The sequence below is a fragment of the Mercenaria mercenaria genome, chromosome 17 (genome assembly GCF_021730395.1).
Source record: "Mercenaria mercenaria strain notata chromosome 17, MADL_Memer_1, whole genome shotgun sequence".
NCBI classification, from domain to species: Eukaryota; Metazoa; Mollusca; class Bivalvia; order Venerida; family Veneridae; genus Mercenaria; species Mercenaria mercenaria.
Genome location: NC_069377.1, coordinates 52,577,890 through 52,592,138, shown reverse-complemented (window position 1 = coordinate 52,592,138; position 14,249 = coordinate 52,577,890). Strand labels below are relative to the sequence as shown.

The 14,249-nt window shown below is 36.4% G+C and overlaps 1 protein-coding gene across 1 annotated transcript; it reads right to left on the bottom strand.

The window, feature by feature from the left end:
* Positions 1-301: 301 nt before the first annotated feature.
* On the bottom strand, positions 302-14,134 carry LOC123536031 (cuticle collagen bli-1-like). The gene is made up of 2 exons (XM_045318808.2): positions 13,947-14,134; positions 302-9,344 (listed from the first exon to the last, which is right to left on the bottom strand). The coding sequence occupies exon 2, from the start codon at positions 9,337-9,339 to the stop codon at positions 6,868-6,870; it is 2,472 nt and encodes an 823-aa protein (XP_045174743.2). The 5' UTR covers positions 9,340-9,344; positions 13,947-14,134; the 3' UTR covers positions 302-6,867.
* Between the last annotated feature and the right edge of the window lie 115 nt (positions 14,135-14,249).

The following is a 14,249-nucleotide window of genomic DNA, read 5'->3' as shown; positions in this document are numbered from 1 at the left end:
GGCCTCTAGAGAGGTCACAAGGTTTTTTTATTATATTGACCTACTGACCTAGTTTTTTTATGGCACGTGACCCAGTTCAAACTTGACCTAGATATTCATCAAGTGAACATTCTGATCAATTTTCATGAAGATCCATTCAAGGGTATGGCCTCTAGAGAGGTCACAACGTTTTTTTCATAATTTCACCTACTGACCTACTTTTGAAGGCACGTGACCCACTTTCGAACTTGACCTAGATATCATCAAGATGAACATTCTGCCCAAATTTTTATGGAGATCCATTCACAAGTATGGCCTCTAGAGAGGTCAAAAGGGTTTTCTATTTTTAGACCTATTGACCTTGTTTTTGACCGCACATGACCCTGTTTCGAACTTGACCTAGATATCATCAAGATGAACATTCAGACCAACTTTCATACAGATCCCATGAAAAATATGGCCTTTAGAGAGGTCAAAAGGGTTTTTCTATTATCTGACCTACTGACCTAGTTTTTGATGGCACGTGACTCATTTCCGAACTTGACCTAGATATCATCAAGATGAACACCAACTTTCATACAGATCCCATGAAAAATATGGCCTCTAGTGAGGTCACAAGGTTTTTCTATTATTTGACCTACTGACCTAGTTTTTAAGGGCACGTGATCCACTTTCAAACTTGACCTATATATCATCAAGATGAACATTCTGACCAATTTTCATGAAGATCTCATGAAATATATGGCCTCTTAGAGAGGTCACAAGGTTTTTCTATTTTCAGAACTACTGACCTAGTTTTTGACCGCACGTGACCCAGTTTCGAACTTGACCTAGATATCATCAAGATGAACATTCAGACCAACTTTCATACAGATCCCATGAAAAATATGGCCTTTAGAGAGGTCACAAGGTTTTTCTATTATTTGACCTACTGACCTAGTTTTTGATGGCACGTGACCCAGTTTCGAACTTGACCTAGATATCATCAAGGTGAACGTTCTGACCAATTTCATGAAGATCTTATGAAATATATGGCCTCTAGAGAGGTCACAAGGTTTTTCTATTTTTAGACCTACTGACCTAGTTTTTGAAGGCAGGTGACCCAATTTCGAACTTGACCTAGATATCATCAAGGTGAACATTCTGACCAATTTTCATGAAGATCTTGTGAAATATATGGCCTCTAGAGAGGTCACAAGGTTTTTCTATTTTTAGACCTACTGACCTAGTTTTTGATGGCATGTGACCCAGTTTTGAACTTGACCTAGATATCATCAAGATGAACATTCTGACCAACTTTCATAAAGATCCGATAAAAAATGTGACCTCTAGAGTGGTCACAAGCAAAAGTTTACGGACGCACGCACTGACGACGGACAACGGACGCTGCGTGATCACAAAAGCTCACCTTGTCACTATGTGACAGGTGAGCTAAAAATAGTGAACAGGCTGATAGGAAAGTTTTTTTCGTTTGTTTTGGGTTTAATGCCGATTTTCAACAGTATTTCAGTTATGTAACAGGGGGAAGTTAACGGAACCAGTGTTCCTGGATTCTGCACTAATACAAACCTGTTCTCCACAAGTAACTGCCAACTTCCCCACATGAATCAGAGGCGGAGGACGAATGATTTCAGATACAATGTCTTTTATCAAATCGTCACGGAGAACATATGCTCTGCCCGGGGATGGAACTCACGACCCCCCGATCCATAGATTTGCACTCCCCCAATGAGCTAAGCGCAGGCTGCAATAGGAAAGTACAATATCTTTTTTTATGATTATGAGTCCAAATACATCCCAAATTGTGCAGGACAATGTAATATTATCCCTTTATATTAAGCATATTTTTCCCAGTAAAAAAGAAAAGCAATGCAGATGGAAACAATTTCATCTATATAAACATATCCTAAAAATTGCTTCAAACATTTACTCATGTTGAATTTCCTGCCGATACTTTTGTCTGTCATTTAATTAACATGGAGATTTGAAATTCAAATTTCCTGCCTTTACTTTTGTCTGTCATTTAATCAACATGGAGATTTGAAATTCAACATGCAACAAGTTCTATCTGATAAAGAACTATACTCTATGGTTGCAAAATACAAATATGAATCATTCAATGGAAGAATACAGGTTTAGAATAAACAGACATGTATGTCTGAAAAGTTGGCCCATATAGTGCGAATGTTATACCATATAAATAAATTCAAATTTTAACAAGAGCTGTAAATCACATATGCACACGTTGATGGCCTATTACTTTGAACATATTTATTCCACAATAAATGTACATATAGTTATATAAACATTTATTACATCTGTATGGATAGGATTAGAAGGAAAGACAATGACTGATGGCCTATTAGAAGCATGTTTGCAATTTCGATTGGTGTGTCCTTGATTTTTGACAAAATAACTTTTTGACCTTTGGCCTAGTGACCATCCAAACAATAGGGGTCAACTACTGACCACAAGCAATCATTGACTGTAGGCCAAAGCATTCTTCAATTATTAAGTGGAAACCGTTCTTGATCTAGCGGTCACTGTGGCCTTGACCTTTGACCTCCTGAGCCGAAAACAATAAGGGTTATCCACTGACCACAGACTATCATCCTATGAAGTTTGACCACTAATGGGAAAAACATTTTTAAGGTATTGAACTGAACCTGTTTTTCGATCTCAATTTCACTATGACCTTGACCTTTGACCAATTGACTATCAAAACAATTGGAGCCATCTATTAACCACAAGAAATCATCCCAAGTATGAAGTTTGATGACTGCTGGTCAAAGCATTCTTTTGTATCGAGCTAAAACTGCATTCAGTCTCAAGGTCACTGTGACCCTGTACATTGACTTAATGACCCCTAAAAAAAGGGGTCATCTATTGACCAAAGTCAATCTTTCCAAGAAGTTTGACAATTGGGAGACAAAGCATTCTCTACTTATTGATCAGAAACCAAATGGTCTATCAACCAGCTAACAGACAAAAGTTAGGGACACTGTGAAAAATAATATACCCCCTCTTCTTCAAAGGGCGGCATAAATAAAGTAAACTTTTAGTCTAGTGAATATATCTGATTTTACAATATAATAATTTCTCAACAGTTACTTTTAACAAGACATTTGTTTAAACAGCTATAGGTTCTACTGCAACTAATTTTCAACAATACCTGGATAAAATAAAGGCTAATTATCAGTATTTCAGCCACCTTACATATTAACTGAAATTAAAAAAAAAAAATGAAGAAAAAAGTTCCTCTAGGAAAATTTACAGCTTGTTATGTACTGACAAACCATGTATTTACAACTTCATCAGACAAAACATAGACAAAAAATAAACTAAGACACATTTCATATGTACAAACATGCACTAGAAACTACATTCCATGCAAGTTTATATATACAGAAGTGTAGTATTATACAATATTTGTCAAATAAAAAGCCTAAAAATCATCCATTTTCAGATCATAATGAAATAATACATGTAAGGTTTTTTGAAAGAGTACACAACTGTATGAAATGTTGTGATTTAAAGACTGACATTCTTTCGTACACAAATGGAAATTTAAAATTTATAAATGTTCATGCCAGAGTAAAAAATATTAAACTAGAGTTTGACACTACCAGTTAGACCTTGCTTGTGGTGAAATTTCAAGAAAAGATAGTTTGACTTTTCATACTTCTATAGGTATAGGAAAACATAATTTCGGACAATACATCAAGTGATGTCAACACTAAGAACATTGCAATTTTCACACAAAATAGCTAAAAATATTCAATATGGTAAACAAAATCCTGATGTCCTAGACGTGTATATATACACGAAGGGAACAACTCCCATCAAATTTTCAACGGACACTTATTAACATTTCCTTGAAATTCTGACATATGCAAGCACATATATATCTTGAAATCTCAATCTTCTGTCAAAAAAGATCTTTTTGTCTATCAAAAACTGAAAAAAAAATGCCAAGAATTTCACTAGAATGAAATTTTATGCTTTTCAATGGCTACTTAATGGAGACAACATGAATTCCTTTTTTTTGTTGGAAGTTTGAAAAAAAAACAAATACTGACGGATTTAAACAGAATAAAATAAAGTAGTACCCTAATGAGAAAGATTTTAACAGTATATCATTATGCAAACTGAATTTTTGAAACCTGTATATATCCATGCTAAGAGTACACTAGAACACCTCTAAACCAAGTTACATAGGACCAAAACATAAATTTAATTTTGAAGGTTTCTTGCTTGTTACATCATTATACAGACCAAGGCAATGTTTAATTTGGAGCATTTCCCCTAGTATAGAAAGGTTCCACTGAATAAGGTAAAGAAAATATAGTGAGATTCTTTGTAGTATGTAAATCATTCTGAAAGAAATACAACACTTTTCCTTTTGACTAGATACTCCACTAAAGCACTAATTTAAAACACACAAATATGAAACAATATCTGCAAGACTAAGGAAAACATTATGTGCTTCAGGCTAGTGTATCAACATACCTATTATGTAATTCAAATGCTTTAAGCAAGAAAACCAATTCACACTCAAAATACTTTCAGGGTCAATAGTATTTCTATTATTTAATGGCTGCCATTTATCAAACAGGTGTTTCTGTATTTTGCAAAGTACTAAACTGTTCCCCCGCAGGTGTTTCACTGACAATACAGAAATATAAATCAGGCAGGCCACCTGATGTGTTTGTACAAATTTTAATTGTATAAATTTCTTTTTTTTTTAACAATGTTTTCTATTCAATAAGCAAATGTACCATTTATATAAAAGCATTTTCTATTATGTGTTAACAATCTTTTCAACATTTTATATCTTTATTTAAAATTTTCACACAGCCTTCTGCTCCAATAACTAAACTAATCGGATGGAGATATACTACGAACCTAGCTTCCATTTCTCAATTGTTTCCCAGTAATGCAATTATATATATATTTTGACTATCTAACCTGAAGCTCGCATGTTCCCTCAGTCATAAAGATTGGACAATTGTAAAAAGTGGCTTTAAACAAACAGATATGTTCATAAAACATGAAGTTTACAACAGACATCACAATAACAAATAGCAATGTAATACATGTAGTAAATAATGAATGTACAATGTGTACAAATAGTAAATAATGATAGACTAATAACAAAATATGCAATAATAAATGCAACACTTCACAGTGTCTAAAAACAATAAAGATTTAAAACTTGATCGGGGCAAAGCACAAAAATCACTAACATTTTGTCCAATTTCAACAAGATTTCATTCTATATTCAGAAATACAACAGTACATATACTCAGAACTTCTGAAATTTTCATCTACAAGCATTTAAATAACATGACTGGATTAAGCCGCATCTGAATTCAAAACAGGTTGTATATAAATGAGAGACATGTTCTACTGGCTAAAAATTCTTGGATCTATTCACAAAGGACCTACTAAATGAACCAACAAAGTCCATTCTGGTACATCTAAAATTTGTTCAGAAAAATCAGGCTCCTCACCACTTATACCAGACAGAAGGCTTTCCTGTAAACCTGGTCAGTTATCTACATACATATCTGCGACTTAAATTAGCTTTCAACAAAGTAAAATTCCTATGATAGTTTAAGAAGTCATATGGATACAATATGGTCGTATGGCGATTTATTCAACTTCTGATGGTGACAGATGGTCCCAGATGCCCCTCCAGGCATTCTTTCAGGCAAGGGCAAGCACCTGGATAGAGTCACAGACCTTAAGCAATCAAGCTGGGTGGTTTCCTAACAATGTCACATGAAGAACTTTACACCCAAAGCAAAGTCTACAACCGAGATCAGTGATAGGCAAGTGATTCAGTCAGTGACATTATCCATTCAACTGTGGATGCCACCCACTAAACACTAGAAAAAAAAGCAAATTCGAAAGAAACTACAAACCAGCTTCATGATTGTTGCACAATGGTTTCAAAATTTAATATTTTTTACTTTTAGCAGCAAAGTTTGCCTGTGCAGTTGCAGTGGACTTATGTAAGTCATCAAAGCTAAAATTCAAGACAAAGACTGTTTTGTAAAATATTATAATACTGAGACTTTAGTTTAATAATGATCACTGTAAAATCAACATAAAACTTCACCAGAGGCTAAAGTCCTGAGTTTTCAACTTTATCTTAAGCTCTTTAACCTTATTACATGTTATTTTTTAAAATATGTAGAACTGTAAACAGATTCTACAACACAAAATCCGTAAAATTTAGATTTTCTACCAATATTATCATACTTAATATAAAATTGTAATGTCAAAACCCATTCACAGATCATGTATTTTGTAAAACATGGCAGATTTCATTTGAATATCTTGCACATTACTTTTTGTAGGTTTCTTTAAAGGAAATAACTTTAATAAGAAGATATCTTTAATGTATGTAATTACTGAAGAAACAAGTATATTAATTAAGTCAGACAATGCAACGATGTCTAATATACCACTTCTCTATTAATTTTCCAGCTATGTAAAAAGAGTCCTGCTGTTCAATGTTAAACCTGCGATAGTATTTAATAAAATATACCTGCTTTTAGTGCTTTGAATTATGAGGATTGACAAAGTAGTACATACAGTTTATAAGGTGCTTGGGTTCATCCATTAACAAATTCATTAAGGCTCTGGAGCACCCTAACACCTTATAAAAGAATATGAATGGGTCTTTTATCGGGCAAAAAAAAAAAAAAAAAAACAAGAACAGAAATACTATTTAAGATTATAACAACGTTATCATATTATATGTAAGCTAAGCAAACAATATGATATAAAATCTATTGCGATCAGGATAAAAAATATTCACTGAAATACATATGTGTTATCAACTTACACCTTTTTTACTATATACAACACAGAGCTGCCTTAAACAAAGTCTGTATCTGTAAGCTTATTCACCTGAACACTGTGGTTACTTTTAATGAACTCCTTCAATTCTTCAACATTACTACACTCCTTTAACATTTCCTCCCCTAGAACAGTGTCTTCAACTGTTACCTTGTGGCCTGGCAGTTCAAGCTGCATAGTTCCTTCATCTCCAAGCTCTTGTCGGATACAAACGGACCCTTTTATAAACATTTTGGACCTTTTACCTAGTTTTGGAGATGAGGTTTTCTCAATTGTGTCCCCTTTAACAGTCTGCTTTGAGATTTTATTCAAGCTTTCATTACAAAGAGAATTTCCACCTGATTCAGACACAGCTGGACTATCATCTTGCCATGGAGACATAAGAGATCTAGGTTCACTTATTAGTAATTTTTCAATAGGTTGAAAAAAGTTATTTTTCATAGGTGATGCAAAATCACTCATTCTAGAATTTGTTGACAAGTGTTTTCTCGGTGAGTCCTCGTTTGAACACAAGGAGCTGTTATCAAACTCTATCTCGATACTATTACAACCGTCAGATCTTATCAGCGCATTCATTTGATGATCATCTATACTTATTACTTCACATTCAAAATCAGAGGACAGTGTGCTTGTACTAGCACGACTTCGGACATCGTCCCTCCTTGGACTGTACCATGGTGGCATTTTCCATGGTTCCCATAAAGGTGACCTTAAATTCTGCGGTAAGACATTTTCATTTTTTCCTTGAGGCTTTGAACTGTGAGGAGGAAAGATGTCTGGCCTTCCAAATGTTTTATTCAGATAAAATTCACTCCATGCCCGTAAATGATCCATTCTTGGTGATAGATCACAAAGACTTGACCTTGACCTTTGATGAATGACATCAGAAAATGCCGGATGAATATCACTGCTCATTCTCCCTGAATTTCTCCTCTCTCGAATATTTTCCTCCACGCCTGATTTAGGACTACACAAATCTGACACTTTCGAGTTTGGGCTGCCCATTTCTGACACTTTTGACTTAGGAATATTTTCATTAATTTTATACCCTGCCTGTAACACCTTCACATCGTCAGTGCTGGGTGAAACAGGAGGGCGTGAGCCGTTTTTTGGACACCCGTGCTGAGAATTGTAATATTGTTGAGAAAAAGAGTTTCCCATGCCATATCCATGGCCTTGACCTGGATATTGAGGAAATGTCGCTGATGATGACATTCCTAACCTAGAAAAAGGCAATGATCCAAATCCATCCCTGTATCTGTCCGGAGGATACGAATATCCAGGTGGAAATGAGTTCAGAAAATTAGAACGGAACGGATTCATTTCAGCAGCACCTGGTATAAATGAATGCCCACTTGGTTGATAATGTCCAGGCACTGAATATGGCAATCCAGGATGATACATGCATGATGAGTCATTTGGTCCACGCGCCAATGAATCCATGTGATTTGATGTATTAAAGTTCATATGAGGTACCCTTGATGGGTCTCCAAATAAACCTGTATCCCTAGGTGGCATGTGTGGATGAGGATGAACTGGGGGATAATGAGGGTGTGGATGATGTGGAGTCAATTGGAACTGGTCAGGGGGCCTGAATTCATTTACTGTTCTTTCACCAATACCAGGCACACTGGGTAGTGTAGGAATAGTGGGAATATTAGTAAGAGAGCCACTTGACATTGATGGTGGTGAAAATACCGGAGGAACATGGGACCCCATATGAGGCATGGATGGGATATGAGGGGTAATACTAGAACAAGATGAAACGGGTGTAGGAATGCCAGGTATTGCTGCCATTGGACTATTTACAGGTTGAGGTGCAACAGGGGAAGTTGCATCCTGCATTTTCTGAACAGGTGGAGAAATGGCATTATTCGGAACATGAGGGCTAGCACTCATCTGCATATTCATAGAAGAACCAGCAGTATGATTTGGTAATGAAGGTGTTCTGTTATCCATCATAGGATTGGGCGGAGAGACATATCCATTATTTTGCTGTGCGGTCACTGTGGACTGCTGAGGTAGTTGTGCTGGGAAGAACGGGTGGTTTTCCGGACGCGGTTCTGGCATATGGATTCCAGTGTCTGGGAAAGGCATGCCTGGATGAGTCTGGGCATTTGGTGGCGATCTGACTCCTGGAGGAGATTGAACCATATCCCTTGGCGGCGATACTCGACCCTGTGGACTCTGATGAGGACGACTGTATGGTTTTGGTTTTGACCTCAAATATACACATTTCCGATAAATGCATGTCTGCTTGAGCACATCTTTGCGGATACAAAAATGACATTTCATACAGTTCTCTTTAACCTGACACGGACCACACTGACCACATCTTTTTCGACGCTTACATCTTGATCGATCATCCATGCCATAGCTATCATGAGAACCAGCCATGTGGTTTTCATCAAGCTCAATGACAAAGTCCTCATCTTCTGTGTGAACCTTCTGCGGGAATGACATCCCTGGAGGGGGCCCACCATCACTCATCTTTCCTGAAATGTATAAAACAAGTTTTCAAAAAACTGCATTAAGGCACTTATAGCATACATCTTCATATATGAAGCCCAATTTGGCCTAACTTGCTCACCTGAGGAGGATCTTGACCTTTTCAACTTCCTTCTGGCAAAGTTTCATGAACATTCATTAAGCAGTTCCTTAAACTTACTGTGCTAAAATATATTGCTCGTCCTGCAATTCTCAATGGAAAAACAATATTTATAGACAGTGTATTTTAAACTCTGTTGAAAATGGTACATACAGATCTATTGACAGTCTAGCTAATGCCATCCATCATTATGCAGCACAAAACAGAAGGCAACAGAAACATTATATCATCTTTCTTGTTTTATAATTCAGCTATATGGCTTCTGTATAGCTCCATTTTGGGTCAAAAATCACACATATCCTTCAGGACAAGTACTACTGCAAGTTTTACTTGCCCTGAGCTATTTTATACTTATATTTATGAGTGGATTTGTCAAGCCTTATTATAACCTGATGCTTAGAAAACACCTATAGCAAATACTAAGCATCCAGTTAACTTACCAGATTGCTAGAATGTACGCTAGAACTCCGGTTCCTTAACAACTAGACTTCCCATAAAATGGCATCTGTTAACATAGAGAAGTCAGACTAACATTTAATTTAACAATGTCCAAAATCTATACAACAAAGGAAGTGTCTATCGGGAGAACAGTCATGCCAATTATTTTTCTATTCACACAACAGTTGTGTTCATCAGTATCCTTATCTGCATAACGGATGTTTCGGCAGTGTTTCTATATTTGGCGTGTTCAAAGTCTATACCGGTATAAGCATCATGTTGGTAGTTGTAGATATTCTACCAACTGACATTCATAGATATTAAAACATAACCGCTACAAATGATAACAGTACAGACCTTTTTTTTTTTTCATTAAATTAATTCACTAATTGCAGAATTAATAAATCTTATACCTGCATATTTTCATAAGTAAACCATTATACCTTAAAAGTCATTAAATTAATTCATTAACTGCAGAATTAATAAAGCTTATACCTGCATATTTTCATACGTACCGCTAAATCATTATACAGTACAGACTGTCTACAGTGACCAACCTTCGGAGAACTTCAAAAGGTCATTGTATACAGGGAGTCTCTATACACAATCCGACTAGGAGAGGTCTTGGTTTAAGGCAAATAGCACATGTAGCATTTTATTAAGGACCTTTAAACACTCTGTTAAACCATGGAATATTTTAAATGACCTTTCAGTCTGCTTTACTTTATTTTCATTGATAAGACCAGTGGTCTAGTGGTAACATGCTTCACTGCCAATCCAGCAGTCAGGGGTTCGAATCCCGGTCCAGGAACTGGACATTTCTGAGATGCTCTTGAGTGTCTCCCACCTGACTAAGAGGCCTGTACTGGTTCTTCCCAGGAAAGATGGCTTCGCGTGTATTGGTGCTATACACCGGGCACGTTAAAGAACCAGACTGTCTTTTCGCAAAGAGCTAGGCTAAGTTAGCTGGACAAGCCTGTATCTCTCTATATTCTCTCTGTCTGTTCTTGGGGCTTTATCTCACTTTGTCCCTCTGGTCAGATCCCTCTGTGTCTGTACTAGTAGAGGATGAATTGCACGCCCTGCGTGGCTGCGTTTGCTATATGTAAAGCGCCTTTGAAAGTGTTTAACATGAAAAGGCCGCTATATAAATCTGGTACAATAATAATAAGACGGTGAAGCAGTTATTAAGATCGAGGACCACACTCCGTGATTTGTACTGGAGAAGTTTTCCTCTTCGAGAGAGTGGGTCAAAAAGTTGTTATAAAGGTTCGAAGTCAAAGGTTCGGGGCAAAGAAACCATTGTTGTACACATCGGACAAGGAGTCGCTTAAAACAAGCCATCTTTAATGTGAAATGCATCGGGGAAATAAAAAGGTTGTTGTAGACAGAAAGTCGCTGAAGGCAAGAGGTCGCTAAAGCAGTCTTTACTGTACCTTAAAAGTCCTGTTTCTTCCTTTTTATAATACCTTTTTAATTCAATAAATCAATAAATCATACAGGAATTATTTATCATAATAATAACAGGCATTGTAATCACATGCTGTCTTCTTAAAGGTTGTTAACTTACCAAAAGGTGGTCAAATGATCGGTACTATAATGGGGATCTGATAAGCTGGAAAAAACTTCAGAACAGCTAAACTAAACTTTACACATGTATTTTTAGTTGTATGGACAACAAAATAATTGGCCAAGGCTATCGCTACAATGGTCATGCTGAATAATTTTCTTTATCCACATGACTGTCCTGCTGATTATTTCCTTATCCGCTTGTCAGTCGTGCTGATGATTTTCGTTATTCACATGACCATCATGCCTGGACAGTCAAGCCGATTATTTTTGTTATCTGATTAAACATACTGTATACATATATGTAAAATTTAGTTAAGCTGTTCTGAACTTTCTTCCTGCTTACCAGATCCCCATAGTACCAGTTATTTGACAATTTTTAGCATGCACCTTTTGGTAAGTTAAAAACCTGCAACAGTATGTGATTACGATGCCTTTATGATTATTATGTTGAATAACTTATGTACAATTTATCACATTAAAAAAATAATATGAAAAGTAAGAAAGAGGACATTTAAGGTATAATAAGTAACTTATTAAGGTATGCAGGCATTCTTTTTGATTTATAATTTGTTTTGCAACTGATGAATTAATTAATCTATTAAAAAATATAACAAGTGCTCGTAGAACACGAAATGCCCCCCTTGATACATTCAGTAACTGCACAAGAAACAGAACCTATTTGCTCATTGTAAACAAAAGTTCCACTGTTCTGGTTCAATGTGACCTTGACCTTTGACCTATTGACCTCAAATTCAACAGGGGTCATCTGCTGGTTATAATCAACCTCCCTAAGGCTATTAAATTTCGTGATCCTAGGCCCAAGCATTCTGAAGTTATCGTCTGGAAAGTGTTTAACTGTTCCGGGTCAATGTGACCTTGACCTTTGGCCTACTGACCTCAAAATCTATAGGGGTCATCTACTGGTCATGAAAATCCTCATATCAAGTTTCATGATCCTAGGCCATAGTGTTCTCAAGCAATCGTCCGGAAATGTTTTAACTGTTCCGGGTCACTGTAATCTTGACTTTTGACCTATTGACCTCAAAATCAATAGGGGTCATCTGTTGGTCATGATTAACCTCTCAATCAACTTTCATGATCCTTGGCCCAAACATTCTTCAGTTATCGTCCTGAAACCGTTTAATTGTTCCTGGCCAATGTGACCTTGAACTTTGATTTAATGACCTCAAATTCAATAGGGATCATCTGCTGGTTATGACCAACCTCCCAATCAATTTTCCTGCTCCTAGGCACAAGCGTTCTTGAGTTATCGTCCAGAAACCGTTTTACTGTTCCTGGTCACTGTGACCTTTACCTTTGACCTACTGATCTCAAAATCAATAGGGGTCATTTGTTGGAGATGACCAACCTCCTTATCAACTTTCACAGGGTTCTCGGAAATGCCGAAATCGGCGTCTCTGTACACATAATTGTTCCCTGTATACACGTGTTTAATAAAGCTTGAGAGTCCCCGGATGCGTGTTTCTACAGTGAGACACAAGCTTTAAAATCATAATTTAATTGATTACTAGCACCTACGAATACACAAGGTTTGACTCGAGAGCAATATATGTGGGCGGAGTTACTTGCTTATCATCGGTAGAAACACGCATCCGGGGACTCTCAAGCTTCATTAAACACGCGTATACCAGGACCAATTATGCACAAAGAGCTATAAAAATAAATAGATTGGCAACTTGAAAGGCATATAGAGCAAATCTCGCCAACCTCCCGTGACAAAAAATCGAGATCTCGTTTAACGGAAGTGGCGCTTTCTCCACGCGCCATTTTGTATGCGAAAGCAATTATTCATCGGTAAAATAATTATCACTGTATGACCACGCTTCTTTCGATGGCAAAAAAAACATGTGTACTTCGTGTCTTAAGACCATTTCAAATTTAACTAATTTTGTTTTAGAAGCTAACATGTATTTTAAATGTAGTTTTAAAGGTACAAATTGTAACTCCATGCTCGCCGATGTTTGTTTTTAGTAAGATAACGCCGAATCATGCTCTGACACGAGCTCACGCGAGATTACAGCTAGCTGCTATTCTGTGTATTTTATACTTCTTTGTTATGCATAAAGGGACGCCGATTTCGGCGTTTCCGAAAACCCTGAATATATCAGTTGAATGACTCTAAACAGTACAATGTAATAAAAACTGCCTTTCGAATAGCCACCTGCGGGCTATTTTACTATTGATATGGGAGAGTCGTACGAATAGCCTCAGACCTGCAAGAATACACACTTCCGAAACAAATTGGCCTGACCGCTGTAACTTAGCCTTCAGCAGTTCAAAATGTATTAATTTCAATTCTTTCACCTATAAAAGTGAAAATTGATTTTATCTTCATATGCAGGACGTCAATTTGAATACGACAACTGTAGATTCGTTAGCTCTTTTCAGTAAAATTTCACACTTTCAGAAATATTGCAGAACAATATTTTCACAAAAAAAACGTAAATTTGTTTCGTACTTAGGCTATTTTATAGTTCCACTGCATCCTTTTTGAGTTCATGGAACAAGCTGGATTATATATCTTCAAGAATTTCAGACGAAGCAACGGGAAATCGGTCAAAAGTTAAAAATTATTTCAGATATGAAAATTTAGCCGCCATGCTTGTTTACAGATTCGCCTCACTTTCCTATTCATAAATATATCTAAGATTTTTTTTCGGAAAGTTGAAAAATGAATCAATACTTGTTCCTAGTATTATATCGCTCTCAATAATAGGCTAAATTTTATTCTTCTGGATATTTTTTATCACACTCTATTGAT